The sequence below is a fragment of the Lontra canadensis genome, unplaced genomic scaffold, assembly GCF_010015895.1.
Source record: "Lontra canadensis isolate GAN:19392208 unplaced genomic scaffold, GSC_riverotter_1.0 scaffold56, whole genome shotgun sequence".
Taxonomy (NCBI): domain Eukaryota; kingdom Metazoa; phylum Chordata; class Mammalia; order Carnivora; family Mustelidae; genus Lontra; species Lontra canadensis.
Window position 1 is genome coordinate 6,817,456 of NW_022631050.1, and position 18,294 is coordinate 6,835,749.

The 18,294-nt window shown below is 36.8% G+C and overlaps 1 protein-coding gene across 5 annotated transcripts in view; it reads left to right on the plus strand.

Moving 5' to 3' along the window:
- Positions 1-18,294, plus strand: part of VPS8 (VPS8 subunit of CORVET complex) — a 247,168-nt gene that overhangs the window by 63,632 nt on the left and 165,242 nt on the right. For all 5 annotated transcript variants that reach the window (XM_032875548.1, XM_032875551.1, XM_032875549.1 and 2 more), the window contains one exon: positions 16,893-16,939. In XM_032875548.1, the coding sequence (XP_032731439.1) occupies positions 16,893-16,939 (47 nt within the window). The remainder of the gene's footprint in view (positions 1-16,892; positions 16,940-18,294) is intronic.

Sequence of the window (18,294 nt, forward strand, 5' to 3'; positions counted from 1 at the left end):
TTCATTTTTAAATAAAGTATGTTCAATTAAGCATGGATGCCTAAGCAGAATAGACACAATTTATTTCACTCAGGAGGACAATTTTATTCTGGAAAAGGTGATCTTCAGCCCATTAGGATGAGTGAAATATATGTATGGTTGGCCACAAGTCCGCCATTTTAAGTGTTTAGTCTTAAATAGTTGATCGTGAAATCATTAAATAGGTTGATTCTTAAAGTGGATGTTTTTAAAAGGAAGAGGACTTAAAGTATGCAGTGTGGTTTATGAACATTTTACAAGTTCACTTGAAAATAACCACATTAAGCTTATAAATTACCTTTTTGAAAGGAATATGAGGACAGTATATTCATGGAATGCCTATTACATGATACCTTGATTTCATTCAGGCATTTGTCTAAATTTTCCATTATCCTAATGGCTGAAATAGATTACCGAGTAGTAAATAGATTGGTAAATGGTAAATAGATTTGCAGCTAGATAAACATCCCTACCCAAAAGAATATTCTTTGGTGGCTTAGTATTAATTGCATTTCAGGGCTCTTTCTTATCCCATTTTTTATAATTGATTTGGATGAAGATTTAGTGAGTGGCCTGTGAAATTTAGGTGGCACTAAGAATCAAGGTTCAGAATGATCTTGACAGATTGCTGTCAAAATTGTTACGAGGTGAAATTTAACAAGGATGAATGTGAGGGCTGCATTAGATCCAAATAATCAAATTACATGAGTACTGGATTGGGAAGATCTCGCTGGACAGGACTTCAGTTGACCACAAACTTAGTATGAGCCAATAGTGTAGGGAGGCCCAGATAAAGGTAAGTAATAGTACCACTGTTGGAAATAAAAGTTCTGAGATACTTTATGGACTATTGACAGATTAAGCTACATGCCATGACCAGGATGGTAGGAGATTTAAAGAACAGCATTTGAAAAAAACTGTACTGGGTTTGTTTAATCTGATGGCTAGGTAAGTGGAGACATACCTGCCTTCAGATGAGGAAGGGCTTCAGTATGGGGATTTACTGTATTGCAGCAGAAGGAAGGATGGTGTCAGTGGATAGAAATTAGGAAGAGGTGTATTTCAGTTTAAAATTACCCAGGGAAAATGTAAAAGGTCTTGGATTTATGTGCCTCCTACTGTTGAATGTTTTGAAATAAAGAGAGGAAGACCAGTTGACCAAAGACTTTCTTTGTGGGGTGGGAAGATCTGATATTCTGTATCAGTGTGAAGAAATGATCATTGGAAAGGTAACCTCTTATCCAGTTAGTTGAAATTTATAGTAAGACTGGTTTCTATTTCAGTCAGAATACTGAGAATTTATATTTTACCAGCAGGTGGCACTCATGCCTGCTGCCTCCATTTTCATCTTTACCTTTGATGAGGAGCCTCACCTTTTCCTTAGAGTCCGGATATATAATACCACTCAGTATTTTTGCTTTTTTCCAAAGACCAATCAACATTTTGTCCTTTCTTAACTGTAGAAAATAACTTTGGGATCTCATAGCATTTTTGATAGGCTGTGGCTTCTATTTATCTGAGAAAAGATTTGAACCTATATTTGTATAATAACTAGTAGGATTAAAAGGAATTAAAGTGTTCTCTGTCTCATACATCTTGAGCCTCACTTTTTTTTCTGGTTAAGTGTTTTGCATCCCCAAACAAAGTCAAACAACAACTAAATCCCTTCTTAGCCCCATGCCATCCCCAAAAGCCTGCTGCCTCTTATTTGCATGTCCTTTACAGACCCAAACATCTCATAGTTGTCTTCATTACTCACTGCTCTCTCATTCCATGTCTATAAATTCATTGGACTCTTTTATCCTTCCTCTTAGTGGTCCTCAGTATAGTCAGACACAGTTAATGACTTCTTGAATCATTCTGTCCCTTTGACTTCTCTGGTGTCCTACATTCCAGGTTTCTTGTATCTCTCTTGCTGCTTACTGGCTTGCTTTGTTCATTCTTCTTCCTCTTCTTCTCTTTAACCAATAAATGTTAAAATTCTTCACAATCCGCTTGTTTTTTATTTCTGAAGCAGTGTTCTCAAGATGTTGTCTAGACCATTTATCTTTAAAATCACTTGAGAGGATTGGTTAACAATGCTTTTTCTTGAATTATTTACCAGGTCTCCTGAATCAGGCTTTCTGGGATTGGTGATCACGATTTGCAATCAGCCCCTGCGGTGACTCTTAAGCAGGTTAAAGTTTAGGAATCATTACAAAGACAAAGGACTATCTTACCAGTATCTCTAACCTAGGTTGTTTTCTAAGTTCTGAGATCCCTGTAGTAAGTTGCCCATTTACATCTCTGCTTGGCTGTTTTAGAAGTACCTCAAGCTCAGGAACATCCCTTCAGGAAGCCTTTGCTGATGGTCCCTGTTTAAGGGAATGGATCCACCATACACCTAAAACAAGTTGAGTGATTCTTGTCTTTCACTCGTTCCTATCAATTCAGCCCCTTGACTGTTTGTCTACTCTGTTTACATCCTGCCATCCATTCTGCCACTATCCTGGTGCGTGTCGCTGTCATCTCCTCTTGGTATAGTACCATAGCCGCTTCCTGTACGTATCCTTCCTGTGCTTCGTTCTAGAGAAAAAAATGTGTATTGTGGCGCCTGGGTGGCTCAGTGGGTTAAGCCTCTGTTTTCCGCTCAGGTCATGATCCCAGGGTCCTGGGATTGAGCCCCGCATCGGGCTCTCTGCTCAACAGGGAGCCTGCTTCCCCCCTCTCTCTCTGCCTGCTGCTCTGCCTACTTGTGATCTCTCTCTGTCAAATAAATAAATAAAATCTTTAAAAACAACAACAAAAAAACGTGTATCAGTGGTAGGCACGAGACTCTCTGGGGTTTAAGATAATTTAAAGACCATTGCCCTGGAGTAAAGACTAAATTCCCTAGCAGTCTCTAAGGGTCTTCATTATATATCCCCCCACGTCCCCATTCTCTGTGTCCCTACCATATTAGAGATTTCAGTCTCTTGATATCCCTATTCTCTCTTAACTCAGCACCTTTCCCATGGTGTTCTCCTCGCATAAAAATTCTTTCCTACTTCTTTTAGCTTAACCAGGTCCTGTTTATTTTCAAGTCTGAGCTTAAATGTCACTTCCTCTGACTCCCAGATTAAGTCAGGAGCATTTATTTGTAAAATACCATGCACTTAAATTACTTACTCAGTGTCAGTCTTTCCCAGCTAAACTTGTAAGTCTAGGGACTGATTTTTTTCCAGCATCTGGTTTAGTGCCCTTGATTTGAGAAATATATGTTGACAGATTTTTTTTTTGAAACATGTGTTTATGTTGTGTACAGTTGTCTTGTGCATATGTGTGCATTTTTTACTTAGGCTCCCACTCCCAACGTGGGGCTTAAACTCACAAACCGAAGATCAAGAGTCACATGCTCTATTGACTGAGCCAGCCAGGCAGCCCTGGGGTGTATGTTTTAAATCCAACTCTGGGAGGTTTGAGCTGAGAATAGAACTTAGCATACACAACACAGATGTCCATAATCATGGCTAATATTATTGTGCGCTGTGTGCCTGGCAAGTATCTCATTTAATCTTCATAACATGCTTGAGTAATTATATATCCATTTTACAGATGTTTACAGGTATAAACACACACAGAGGGTTGAATAACTTCCCTGACATCATACAACCAGTAAATAGAATCATGATAGGCATCCAGGCTGGGTGGCTCAAGGAGCCTTCACCCTGTACTCCGCTAGGTTTCATGCACACTTTATATTCTTTGATTATCTGAGACCAGTATGTTGTTAAGTAGTTCACTTTGAAAAAGAGAGGACTAAGTAATATATGTTTTAGGAAGATATTGAAATATATAAAAAAGTAAAAATATGAAATGAATTCATTTTAATATAGTTGTAGTAATTATATTTGAATGATTGTGGATTTATTTTTCATCTTACTGGTCCTCCATAGCATTCAGCACAGTTAATGACTTCTTGAAACTGTCCCTTTGGCTTCTCTGGTATCAGAAGTCTCTCCTAACAGTGTTCTAAACTCAGAAGCTGGTTAGTTAACTGTGGAAGCAGTTTCATGTTTTTTGGAATATTTTTATCTTGCTACACTCATGTTTGTTTATGAAACAAGGTAGAGGTATAAAGAAATGTGAGGCATTTTAATTATATGAAGCAAGCTAATTAGGATTAGAAAAATAATATCACTTTAAAAGATCTTAAAAGTAAAGCCTTACATTAATTGTTCTTAGGCTCTCTTTCCTGCTTCATTTTCCCCTCCATGAGAAGCTGGTCATTCAAGGCCATGGTTGTAGCAGCTGTTGGCATAGGTTTTTGTATCAGGAGTTCATGCCAAAGAGTGAACAGAGACTGAAAGCTGAATGCAGAGTGAAGCAATAGGAGGCTTCTTTGTCTAACTCATGCTTCCTTGAGGGGATTTGAGGAAGGGAAAACAGTGTTGGTGTCTAGAACACCACCTTATTCCAGAGGCTTGATTAACTCTGGGGAGTTAGGTCTTTCCTAGAAGATTGTTTTGTTATCATACTTGGAAAAAAAGAAGGAAAAGTATCCATACACGTACAGAGAGACACTTATATCTGCATAGCTGCTCATGGTGTTTGTATACTAATACTAGAATACAGCTGCCTACCTCTGATAGCCCGTGGAGATAGATCTATTGGCCTGTCTCTGTGTGTGTGTGTTTAGGAATGCCTATCTATTCTGTATACACATACATGTACATACACACACACACACACACACACACACGTATATTTTCTAGGCTTTGTTAAAATTTTGAATCATCTTCAAGGAATTCAGTTTTCATTGCCTGGTTGACTTCTAGAATACAAATTATGAGAATGAATGCCACTGCTCCAAAAAAGCGAAGGAATCTGTATTTGCTATCTCATTTCTTGTCACATCATCCCTATGAAAGAGGGTAAGTCAGAGATGATATCTTCAGTTGGTGGATGGTAAGATAGTCACAGTACGATAAAATGATCGGGGCACCTGGGTGGTTCAGTCCGTTAAGTGGCTACCTTTGGCTCAGGTCATGATCCCAGAGTCCTGGGATAGTGAACCCTGTGTCGGGTTCCTTGCTAAACTTGGGGAGTTAGTTCAGTGGGGAGCCTGCTTCTCCCTCCTTTTGCAGCTCCCCATGCTTGTGTTCTTTCTCTGTCTGCCTCTCTCTGTCATATTAAAAAACAAAACCAAAAAAATGCAATAAAATGATTTATTCACTGAAACAATTGCCAGGCTTAAATTTAGGTTTTCTGCCTGTCAGGTCAGTGTTTTATTCACATATCTATTGCTTCCTTAATCTTAAATATATGCATATATCTAACAAGAAGTTCCCTGCGGCCAGTTTATAGCACTGTGCATTGAAGAAGAGATTAGAGAAATACTTGCTTTCTCTTTTTTTTAATGTTGGAAACCAAAAATTCAGCCATTTTTTAGAGGCATTCTGCAATGTTTTGAGACCGAGAGGAATCTTCTTAAAGCAGGGGTTGCTCATTGTGTTTGTGTTGAAAGACTTCAGGTAGATAGCCACAAGCAGCACCAGCACAGGCTGAACTTAATGGAGAAGGGTCAGAAGTTTGTATGCGGGCCCTTGATCTCTCAGTATCCCATGGAGAGGCATGTATAGACCAGGTCTGACCAGATGGACTGAGGTTTTGCTTCAAGAGAAGGACCTGTCCTTTTCCATTCTCCTTTCTTTTAGGGCTTTTGTGGGAGCGACCTTCCCAGTGAGCTAAGTGGGGTGATCACCTGAGCTTGGGCACCAGCTGCTCAAGGTGGTGTACAGTAGTCCTGGAATGTCAGCTGCCTCCCTCTGACTACAGATCCTCTGCAAAGTTGGGTCTGCACTTAGTCCTTGTTCTTGGGAGATGGAGAGCTACTGATCCTACCTAGCTTATTTTCAGGCATCTTAGAGATTGCCACCAGGGGTAATCCACTGGACAGTCTAGTTTGTCTCTTCATAATTAGATACTGGAAAGGAAGGTTTAATATATAGAAATGGATTTGGCTTTAATATTTCATTTTGTTTATAGTTCTAAATGTTCAAAATTGATAAGGACTTGGTTTCTTTAGGAAGCCAGTGAAAGCATTAATTTGAATGAGTTAGCTTTATTTAAGTGAGTTGAGAACTCTGTGTATCCTTTTTCTTTTTTTTAAATTAATTTTGTCTTAGGATAATTGTAGATTTATATTTAGTTGTAAGAAATAACACAGAGAGATTCCAAGTACCTTTAATGTGGTTTTCCCCAATGGGCACATCTTGTAAAACCATAGTACAACTGTATAACCAGCTTATTAACTAGTATAGTAAAGATACAGAACATTTCCATCACCATAAGGATCTCTCATTTTGCCCTTTTACAGCCACACCTTCTTTCCTCCCACCCTCATCCCCTTCTTAGGCCCTGGCAACCATTAATTATTTCTCTTTCTATAATTTTGTTATTTCAAGAAGTTATGTAAATGGAATTATATAGTATGTAGGCTTTGGGGATTGGCTTTTTTTAAAATCTTAAACTCAACATAATTTTCTGGTGATTCATCTAGGTTGTTGCATCTGTCAATAGTTTGCTGCTTTTTGTTTCTGAGTTTTATTCCCTTCCTACTCTTCATTTAAAACCACATTCCACAGGATTATAATTTTTGCTTCAATCATAACACATAAGAAAGTTCAAGACAAGGAATGTCTATTACATTTACCCTTGTTTTTGCTTATCATGTTCTTTCTTCTTTCCTGATGTTCCATGGTGTCCATTCTTTTATTGTTTCCTTTCTGTTTAGAAAACTTGCATTAACCATTCTTTCGGGGTAGTTTTGTTGACAGTAAAGTCTCTTCATCTTAGAATGTCTTGATTGCCCCATCATACTTCAAGGTTCTTTCACTGGACTTAGGATTTTAAGTTGACAGTTACTTACTTTCAGCACTTGAGAAATACTGTGCCACTTGCTCTAACCTCCCTGGTTGCTGATGAGAAATATAGTCATTCAAATTGTTCTCTTAGAGCTAAGTTGTCATCTCTTTCAAGCCACTTTGAAGATTTCTGGGTTGTTGTTGCTTTGTCTTTAGTTTTCAGAAGCTTAAAAATCTGGTGTGGATTCCTTTAGAATGGTCATATGTGGATAAATCTGTGTATTTGTGTCTTCTGCCAAATTTGGGATGTTTTTGGCCATTATATCTTCAAATACTTCTTCAGTTCTACTCTTTATCTTTTCCTTTTCTGAGACTCTGATGATACGTTAGGTCTTTTGTTCTAGTTCCATAGGTACCTGGGTGTCAGTTTATTTACTTATTTATTTTTTCAACCTGTTTTCTCCTTTAGATTGGAAATTTCTGTTTGTTATTTCTTCCAGTTCATTTTTTCCTCTGAACCATCTATTATGTTGTTGAATACTCTGAGTTTTTAAAAAAATGCAGCTATTGTATTTTTTAGTTGTAAAATTTCCATTTGGCTTTTCTCTATATCTTCTATTTCCTAGATGAAACTTTCTGTGTTTTTATTTGTTTTAATATGTAATTATAATTATTGAAGCAGTTTTATCATGGCTGCTTTAAAAATCTTTGTCAGACCATCTGACATCTGTCATATTCGTGTTGGCATCTGTTGGCTATCACTTTTTAATTCAGTTTGAGATCTTTTTGGTTCTTGGTATGATTTGTGATTTCCTTTGGAAGCCTAGACATTGTGAGTGTTAGGTTGTGAGACTCCAGATCTTGTTTAAACTTCTGTTTTAGCTGCTTCCTTCTGATACTGCTCTGACAAGGGAAGGGGTCCTACCTTACTGGTAGGTGGGGGTAAAAGTACAGGTTCCCCTCCATTGATACCTGTTAGAGGGTGCTCATCCTTACTGCTGGACAGAAATGGGAGTTCTCCTTTAAGTCTTCTCTGAAACTTCACTGGTCAGTTAGGGATAGGAATGCCTCATTGCTCTTCCCTATGTGGCCTCCATTAACTCATGGTGACAGTAGCATCACTACCACTGGATTGGGCATTGGCGAAAGTTCTCATTCTCTCTAAGTCTCCTCTGACACTACCCCATTGGGCTTTATTACAGGAATGCCACTAGCACTCTCCATGTGGGAGGAGAAGGGATTTGTCACTGCCTTGTTGGGATTGAAAGTCTTCACTTTCTTAGACTTCTCCGATACCATCCTGCTCCTTGGAGGGAGAATTGGGGTACCTTGTTACATGCTGTGGAGGGTGGAAATCTAGGTTTTTCCACACAGCTTTTGCTGGCATGGGTGGATGTGTTAGTCAAGGTTTTCCATAGAAACAGAACCCATAGGAGATATATCTATATCTATATTTGTATCTGTATACATATAGAACCACATCACACAGTATTATGATTTTTGCTTCAACCATAAAAAGTATGGGTGTGTGGGTGTGTGTGAAGAGAGAGAGAGAGAGAGAGAGAGAGAGAGAGAGAGAAATGATAAGGAACTACTAGCTCACTTGATTCTGGAAGCTGAGTAGTCCCAAGATCTTGAGTTGGCAAGTTGGAGACCCAGGAGACCTAATGTGTAGTTCCAGTCCAAGTCTTGTAAGCCTGAGGACCAGGAGGGCCAATGATGTAGTTCCATCCTGAAAGCTGGCAGGCCTGAGACCCAAGAAGAGCAGATTTGCATTAGGGAGGGCAATCTGCTTTACAGACACACCAGAATAATGTTGACCAAATATTTAGATACATTGTCGTCCAGCTAACTCGATACATAAAATTAACTGTCACAGTGAGTGTGGGGCCACAGTTTTTTCTGTGGTGTTTGGCCAGAATAGAACAGATATTCTTACAAGGTTTTTTGTTTTTTTGTTTTTTTTATTCCTTTTCCTAGATTCCTTCTTTTCTGTTGTTGATGTTGTTTGTTTCTCCCTCCCTCCCTCCCTCCCTCCCTCCTTCCCTCCTTCCTTCCTTTCTTTCTTTCTCTCTCTCTCTCTTTCTTTCTTTCTTTCTTTCTTTCTTTTTGGCTAGAAAGAGTAGCTTTCATGGAGCCTTTTTCTGTCTGTATGCATGGGCATTTCCAGGTTATCAAGCTTCTTCAGTTCCAAGTCTGGGATATATGGTAAAAAGGAACCAGGGAGCTCACCACTGTGTCTTTCCTTAGGTCCTGAGATCCCAGCAGGTCTGCCTTCTTCTATCTTTCAGAGTCTTCTGTTTGTGTTGTATATATTGTCCAGGATTTTTAATTACATTAGTAGGAGAGATAGGAACAAATGTCTGCTCTAGTTCCCTGAAAGTGGAAGTCTCCAATGTAGCCTCTTTTCAAGGCTTTTTAAGGTATTTCAAGGTTCCGTGGATAACGAAAGAAAGGGGAATGAGCAGAAATTTGGAACTGGAGAGAGTTTAGGCCAAGAAAACTAAAAAGTGCTGCAGAGAACAGAAGTTGGGAAGTGGCATATAGTAGAGATTTGCAAAGAAGTCATTTAAGTCTGCACATGTATTCTAAAACCAAACCACTTGTAACAGTGTCACAATTCTTAATTTTTAATCTTAGTTCTCTGCTTAAGGCCCCTTCAGTGGCTTTCCATTAAATTAGAATAAAGACCAGAACCTTGCACATTCTCCCTTCCTCATCCAGTGCCAATCTTCATTTTCGGTGCTCTGGTCCCAATGTCTCTCTCAGTCTTCAAGGTTCTCTGCTGTCTCTTATATCTGGACTCCCTTCAAGATACTATTCCCTCTCACTGGATGGCACATTCTTCCCTAGAGTTTGGTTGGTCACTGCTGTCTCTCAGGTATTCATTTAAATGTCCCATTTCAAGGAAGCCTGACTTAGGTGAGGCCTCCTTGTTGTAAGTTTCCCTGGCATTTCACATTGCCCCTCTCTCCACTTTCATCATACTTCATTGTTAACTACTTAAAAAAAAAATCTTTGTACTAGACTATAAGATATGTCTGTTTTGTTAACTCTTTATCAGTCAAACCTAGCAACGTCCCTAGTCTGTAGTCTGTAACTATATAAACATAGCTTAGACATATTTGGGTATATCCTTGTGTCTTTGAGCGAGCTACTTATTTCTATAGTGTTGAGATTGACTATGCATTGTTGTATTACCTGAGTCTATTCTTTTTTAAGCATTCAATTTAATTTTTTGTATTAATTATACAGCTATATGGTTTAAAAATCAAAAAGTATGAAAATGTATACAATGAAAAGTCTGTTTCCACCCTGATGCCATCTGCCCAGTTCCCACCTGCCTCTTACCATTGTAACTAAGTTTTTATGTATATTTCCAGATTTCCTTTACGTAAATACACGCAAATATACACAGCTGTAGCCACCCACCCATTCATATTTTTTCTGCCTTTAGCACAAATAATAGAAAACTACATATGCGATTTTGTACTGTCTTCCCACTTAATATACCTTGGAGATATTTTTATATTGGTTCATAGAGAATGTCTTTTTCCCCTTTGGTAGTTGCATAGTACTTATTTTGTTACACAATTGTAAATCGTATTTTTTTTTAAATTTCGGTTTCAGCATGTTTGTTTCTAATATATGGAAAAGCAGGTGATTTTAGTATATCGAACTTACATCCTGCAATCTTGCTAAACTCCTTCTTCTTTATCAGCTCTAATATTCTATCAGATTTTCTACATAGATAATCATGTTGTCCTCAAATAAAGACAGAACTATTTCTTCTTTTCCAATCTGAATGACTTTTGTTTTTTTCTGGTCTTATTCCACTGTTTCTAGTATGGCCTCCAGTATGATGCTGAATAGAAATTTTGAGAGTTGACATCCTTGTTTTATTCGGGTGTCAGTGGGAAAGCATCAATCTTTGATTTATAAATTTGATGCTAACTATAGTTTTTCAAAGATGCCTATTATCAGGTTGAGGAATTTCTGTTTTTTGTTTTTTTTTTTAAGATTTTATTTACTTATTTGACAGAGATAGATCACAAGTAGGCAGAGAGGCAGGCAGAGAGAGAGGAGGAAGCAGGCTCCCCGCAGAGCAGAGAGCCCGATGTGGGACTCGATCCCAGGATGCTGGGATCATGACTCGAGCCGAAGGGAGCAGCTTAACCCACTGAGCCACCCAGGTGCCCCATGGAATTTCTGTTTTTAATTTCTTAAGATTGTCTTATTTTTGGGAATGAATGCTGTTGACTTTTGTCAAACTTTTTCTGCGTCTATAGATGTGATCACAGTTTTTCTTTTTGCATTTGTTAATATGGTGAATTGTATTGATTAGTTTTTGAATGTTAAATCAACCTGGTATACCTGGGACAAAGTCATGTGGTTAAAATATACCATCTGTTTTATAAGGACATCTGTGTTCGTGAGGAATGATGATCTGTTTTCTTGTAATGTCTTTAATGTCTTATAATGTCTTTCTTGTAATGTAGTTCTGGGATTGGTGTAGTCCTGGCTTCATAGAATTATTTGTGAATTATTCCCTGCTTTTCAACTTTATGGAAGAGTTTGTACAGAATTGGCATTGTTTCTTCCTTAAATGTTTAAGAGACTTTGCCATTGAAAGTATCAAGGCCTTGGGTTTTCTTTGTAGGAAGGTTTTTAACTACCAGTGCAAATTTTTAGGAGGTTATATATTTCTTCTATATTGGGAAAATATTGCTCATGACATTTTAATTACCCTTTTTATGCCTGGAGAATCTGTAGTGATGTCATCTTGTCATTCTTACTTGGTTAATTTCTAATTTAATTCCATTGTGGTCAGAAAACATACTTCATATGACTTGAATCTTTTTAAATTTGAAACTTGTTTTATGGCCTAAAATACATAATCTATCTTAGTGAATGTTCTGTGTACTTGAGAAAATATATATTTTGATGCTTTGGGATGAAGTGTTCTAAAAATATAAATTTATAGACTTATTTAAGGCTAGCAATTCAATATGTATCACTTTCATTATTGTCTTCATATGTAATCTTCAACTTTGGTATTCTTTCTTTGAAGAGTTTTAGAGAAGGTTTATTTTTAAGTGGAAAAAGTACCTTATTTTCTGATAGGTGATTGCTTTCTGGTTTTATTGTATCATGATCAGATAATGTTGTGTGTACTACCTTTGGGAGTTTATTTGGATTTTCTTTGTAGCCCAAGGTATGCAGTTTTCATTAGTGTTCAGTGAGCATTTGAAATATAGTACTTTGTGTGTTTTCACAGAGAATAGTTCAGTATCAGTCAGATTTTTTTATAGATCTTTTAAATCCTTGCTCATTGTTCTCCACCTGATTTCTCATGGACAGTGAGAAGTAAAGTGCCTTTTGGATTGTGTTCTTTTCTCTATTTTTCCTTCCATCTTGTGCTTTATGAATGTTAGCATTGTATAATTTAGTATGTACTATAGAGTAATTTAGCCTATAGAAATAGGAAGTTTATCTTCATTATGATTTATTTATTCATGTAATTGCCCTTTTAGTCTGAATTTTACTTTATTTGATAGAAATATCACACCTTTCATTTTTCTTTGCATGGTGTACTTTTGCCTATTCTTTTACTTTCACTCTTTCTGGATCACTTTGTATTTGTATTTGTTTACTACATAGAGCTGGGGGTTTGCTTTTTTGAGATATCAGATTTTTGTTTTTCTCAGCAAAGATACTAAAAATTCTTAAGATTCTTAAGGGAGGTAAGCCAAATGTATTTTGTTTTTATATTTTTAAGGAAGCCTTTAACCAGTTTTTTTTTTTCTTATTTGTGCATGTACTTCTGATAATTGGGAATGTGTATTTAACTCCAATGATTACCTTTAGGATTATAGCTAAAACTATAGTTCCCCATGCAGTGATTAAAAATTAGCATACCTTTTCTTCTTCCTTTCACCTCAACCCCTCCTTCATTACCACATTTTAACCATTATCTGAGTATTTGCTCTTGGGCTGTTAAAACAGGCTTTTAATTCCAGTTTTAATTGTGAGCTTTAAAGGATATCTTTTGACTACCACCTTACAGATGAAGCCAGTGAATCTTTTCTACCTCCCACCTTCTTTCCTTTCTCCTCTGTTTGTCTTAATATAAATCTTTTACTCATCGTCAGAAGATATCAGTTTGTTTTACTTTTGCTGTTAAACGTAGTTCGTGCTGATCACCATTGCTTTTGCTGTGGTCTCCCTGGCCATTTTGTAGTTGCTGAAGCTGTTTCATGAAGAAAGGTTCAGGAAAACAATATTTTTGAGTTGTTAAGTCTTCAAATTGTTGGACTCTAGCTTTTATATTGAAAAACATTTTGGCTTTTCTTTTTCTTTTTCTTTTTTTTTTTTTAAAGATTTTATTTATTTATTTGACAGACAGAGATCACAAGTAGGCAGAGAGGCAGGCAGAGAGAGAGAGGAGGAAGCAGACTCCCTGCTGAGCAGAGAGCCCGATGCGGGGCTCTATCCCAGGACCCTGAGATCATGACCTGAGCCGAAGGCAGCGGCTTAACCCACTGAGCCACCCAGGCGCCCCCATTTTGGCTTTTCTTACGGATCTTGAAGATACTGCTCTCTGACATTCTGGCATTGAATACCACTGTGGGGGAAATCGTAAGCTTGGCACATTTTCCCCCCTTTCATAACTGACCTATCATTTCTTCTAGCTAATTCTTTACTACTTGTTGGAATCCAGTAACTTTACTGTACTGGATCTCAGTGTAACCATTTTAAGGCCATTTTTTTCTGTAACAGATGATGTGTTCTTTCGATATCTAAATTTAAGTCTTTCTCTCTCTCTCTCTGTTTGTTGTTGTTGTTTTTGTTTTTTTGGGTTTTTTTTGTTGTTTTTACTTTCAGGAAAGTTTTCTTGAGTTGTATCTTGAACTGTTTGTTCAATTGCACTGCTGGAGTTTTCTTATTCAGAAATTCCAGTTATACATATATTGATGTTTTCTGTTTCTTTTCCTCCCCCTTCCTCCCCTGACACTTTCCTTCCCCCTCTTCCTTCCTCTTCTTTCTCTCCTCCCCTTCTCCTCACATACCACCAAGTATTGCCTTTACCACTCAGTTGTCTGCAAGCTGGATGTCACTGATCACTGTACTTACTGTTTAATCAGGAACATAAAACACCTACTTATTAAAGGTACCAATGATATTCAAATTCCTAAGTCTAATAAACACTTTCCAGATCTTATCCATCCTCGATGCTGTATTAAAGAGTGACAGTCACCTTTCGTTTTTGAAGCTCTGTATCCTTTAGCTATCTGTAACTGTGTGCCCTTCTGATTTTTATACCTTTGTGATTGGTCTTGAGTTGGATTTTGTTTCTATCCTCTGACCATAGTGTAGCTCTTAGTCTTAGGATAGTTATTGTCCACTGGTTTCTAGCTCTGTTTGTTATCCCTGGACAAGTTTATCCATATACATTGTTTCCTCTTATAACTTAGAAATCTATAATTCTTTTTTTTTTTTAACTAAAAAAATTTTTTGAAAAAGTAATCTCTACCTCAGCATGGGGCTCAAACTCACGGCCCCGAGATCAAGAGTTGCATGCTCTACTGACAGAGTCAGCCCAGGCACTCCTAGAAATCTATAATTCTAAGCCTGATGTTTTAGATTACTCAATTTCTTATTATTCAGCATGTAAGTAAAGATGTTCCTAAAATCTGCCATAGTCCAAACTGCACTTAGTTTCTTTCTTCTAACACTTCTACCTATATTCCTTATTTCATTTTGTGACATCTTCATTCAGCTGTCACGTAAGCTAGAAACTTGGGGGTTATCATAGACTCCTTCCTATCCCGTCCAACCCACAACCAATCTGTCACCAAGCTCGGGTTTTCCTTTATAAATAGCTCTTAATTCTGTCTGCTGTGTTTTAGGTCTACCGTCACTGCCCTAGTTTAGTCCCCATTTCACTTTGACTGCTGTAATAGCCTTATACCTTCAGTCTTGGTTTTCCAGATACTCCCATCATAAAATCACTATAGTGATCCGTGCTAAATGTATGAATCTGATGATTTCAGTCTCTATTTCTCTCTAGTAAGTGTATCCTTAGTACTTAGTACTAGGCCAAGCACTTCTTTAATTTTTGCATTTAGTAATTTTAAATATATTAGTTTCTCATAATACTTGAACTTTTAAGAGTCTACTCCTGCTGTTTGTGGTTTCTGCTGATGTTTACTCATGGTGCATTATTTTGTCTGGTGCTTTAAAATTTTTTGTTTAGAACACATTTTCAATAGGTCTTTATCTAGAACTTATTTTGCCTGTGTTAAGTACTGTCTCTAGAGAAATTTTGAATTTGTTTCTCTTTCAAGTGCCCCAAGAGTATCCTTTCTCAGAATCATCTTTTATGTTCCATTTTTTCCTTGACTTTTTCTGTCCTAAGGAGACCATGTAAATTCAAATCTCAAATCCTCCTACAAACAGGATATTGATTATAGATTCTCACAGAGTGCAGATTTACCCCCATTGAGTCCAGGCTAAGACAGACAGTCTTTCTTGTCCTCTTCCTAGGCTTTTAGGCAGATCTCCCTCACCCCTTTTCCTTTCACTAAGGATGCAGCTTTTCAAGAATCCTGGTTTTAGGAAGATATTTGTTTCAGTCTTTTAAGTTGCAAGCATCTAAGGTCTCAGCTTCTTTCTGACATTAAAACCCAAGCTCTTAATGTGACCAACAAATGTATAAGACAATCTCAGTGACAGCTTAACATTTATTGCTTTGGTTTTCAGTTCCCTTTTCATTTTTAGACTCGTATTGCCCTTACTTTCTTAGGAACTCAGCCATGTTTTGTAAGGAATTTTAATTAAATATCTGGGGAGATTTTTTTCCCTCCAGATTATCTGGCCCACTGTATTCTCACACAGGGTTGACACTTGCTGTAACTCGAACACTTGTCACATAATTTTTCACATAACCTAACACTTTTCAATTATTTTAGTTCTGTTTTTGAAGACTCTAAGATTTTAAATCTTGTTGTAAGAAATGTTGATGACTAAAGGAAGCAGACTGGTCATGTATAACCTCATAATTGTTTCAGGATTATAGGTCCTTCTAATACCTCTCTCAAATAGTAAGGGTTCCTCGGTTTTATTTGTTTTGTCAAACAAGTATTAGCATGTAGTATTCTCTTCTTCACATAGTGCTTTCTCCCCTGGTGGTATTTTTTCCCTGCCTAGAACTTAGGCCTTCTAGGATTTTATTATTATTATTATTATTTTAAGGAAACCATTTCCCTGCAGCCAGCAGAAAATGAAAGAGTACTACTGAAATCTAATGCTTGGGTACTTGACAATTTCCAGTAATAATAAGCTTCTGTTTCTCTTGAAAAAGGCCAAAATTATGGGTTGCCATTCACTGATACAAGTCTATACAAGATGAATTTAAAGCAATCAAAATGTTATGAAACCGAGAAGTTAAATCAACCTTAAAATAGCTGGTTTGGAGGATTGTGACAAAATGCAGACAACCTTAATCACCTGATCCACCAACAAGACCAGCTGTATTCTGTTATCAATTTGATGTATTTTCTTCACATTTTTTTCTTTTCCTTTGCAAATTTTCTTTATAAGGTGGTGAGATAAATGCATAGTTTTCACCTAAAATTTGTTATGTTGTTGTAAACTCTTTGTAAATTTGTAATATCTACCTATTTGACTTCAATAGCAAATTTACTTAATGACGTTCCCATGTTATATATTTAATTCCCATTTCTTCCTCTCCTCCCTCTTCTCCTCTTGCTTCTGTTATAGATTTGCAGTGAAAACCTTAATGCATTAAACACTTCTTTTCTTAAATGTATTTAGGATAAATTTCCAGCTGGAATTACTAGGTAAAAGTCTTTTCACATTTTTAAGACTTTTGACTCCTAGCACCAAATTACTTAACAAAAGCATGGTATAAAGTTCTATTCTTCCAACAATTTACGAGTGTCTTAAGCAGACCACTTTGATTATGTTGAACCAATGGTCCATGGGCAGAGGTGTGGTGCTAATGCTTTCTTTATGGTTTCTCTTCAGGACATGGTGCCTGTCATCGTTGATTACTGCCTACTGTTGGAGCGAAAGTAAGTATACACTGCCTGCCAGATTTAATTATTTTGAACCCAGATTGCTTCTTGCTTATATTATAATTTACTGTTATGAAGTCTATGAATTTGGATATGTTTTTTAAGAAAGTTTAATTTACAGAAATTTAATTAACAATTTTCAGTGCATTTATCTACTAAAACTAACTTTTCTAAAATAGATGCTGTGGGTGTATCATCTATGTGTTTGTGTGGCTGGATAGTGGAGGCAAACATAACTTACAGAAGAGCAATCCTACTAAAAGATCTTAAAAGTTAAAGTGTGTGATTCATGTCCTGTATATATATCCTCTTCGATGAGCTATCACTGAAACACAGTTTTACACACCACCCAAAAAAGGACAAAATTCAGAGTGCTTTTTCTGTTGGTTTTTAGAGCCTTTTGTTGAAAAGATAGCAGTATTAATAAACTCTTGATATGGCTTTGTGGGTTTAAATGGTAACTATACAAATTAACTGATCTTTGCTAGTTTACAGTTTTTTCACACTTAAAATAATAATATCTCCTCTCTTGCTAAGAGCCATAACAGCTTTTCGTAACTTGGTTTTCTCTTTACCCCACCTTTCATACTCCCATGTTATTTATCTTTTAAAGCGGCTCAATAGTTTATGGATCAGTTTTACATATTTTCTTTAATCTTCATAATTGCTGTGTAAGGTAATGTTTTTCTCATTTCCAGATGAGGAATTTGAAATGTAGAGATGTACTGAATACTAATAAGTACTGGAATCAGTCCAGATCTTCAAATTGACATAATTATGAGATAAAATAAAGTACTTAAGACTGAGTTTTGTTTAGATTAAGAAGGCATACATTTGTAAAATGTATTATTTCTACCTAGAATGGTACTTGGCACAAAATAGCTATTCAGTACCTGATGGATGAATTAATGAAATAATTCTACCTCTTGGTCTGCGGGGTGACTTACAGTCGCTATTGTGGATAGGTGAATACTAATCTCACAGTGGTGTAGAGTTAAAATGGCCCCAGTAGTTGTAAGATGAAGGATGATATAGGGGAAATGAAAAAATGAGTTCTTTCAGAAATATTTTGTTTTGTTTCCAAAATATCTCTGAAAGAGAAGCTTTTCTTGTTTATATGATTTGAAAAGGAAATATTTCCAGCTGTATGCAATAGTCTGTGGACTGGCTGAGAATGCAATAATTACTTCATTAACTCATAGCATATAACCTAGAAGATAAGATCTGGTCTGGGTTTTTAACCAAATTAGGACTTATTTATTATTTCTTTGCTTTTACCAACCTCTTCCTTTCCATTATATTCCCCTGACTCCTTAGCATGTTCTTTTTCAGGCTGTGTCGGAAACAAATAC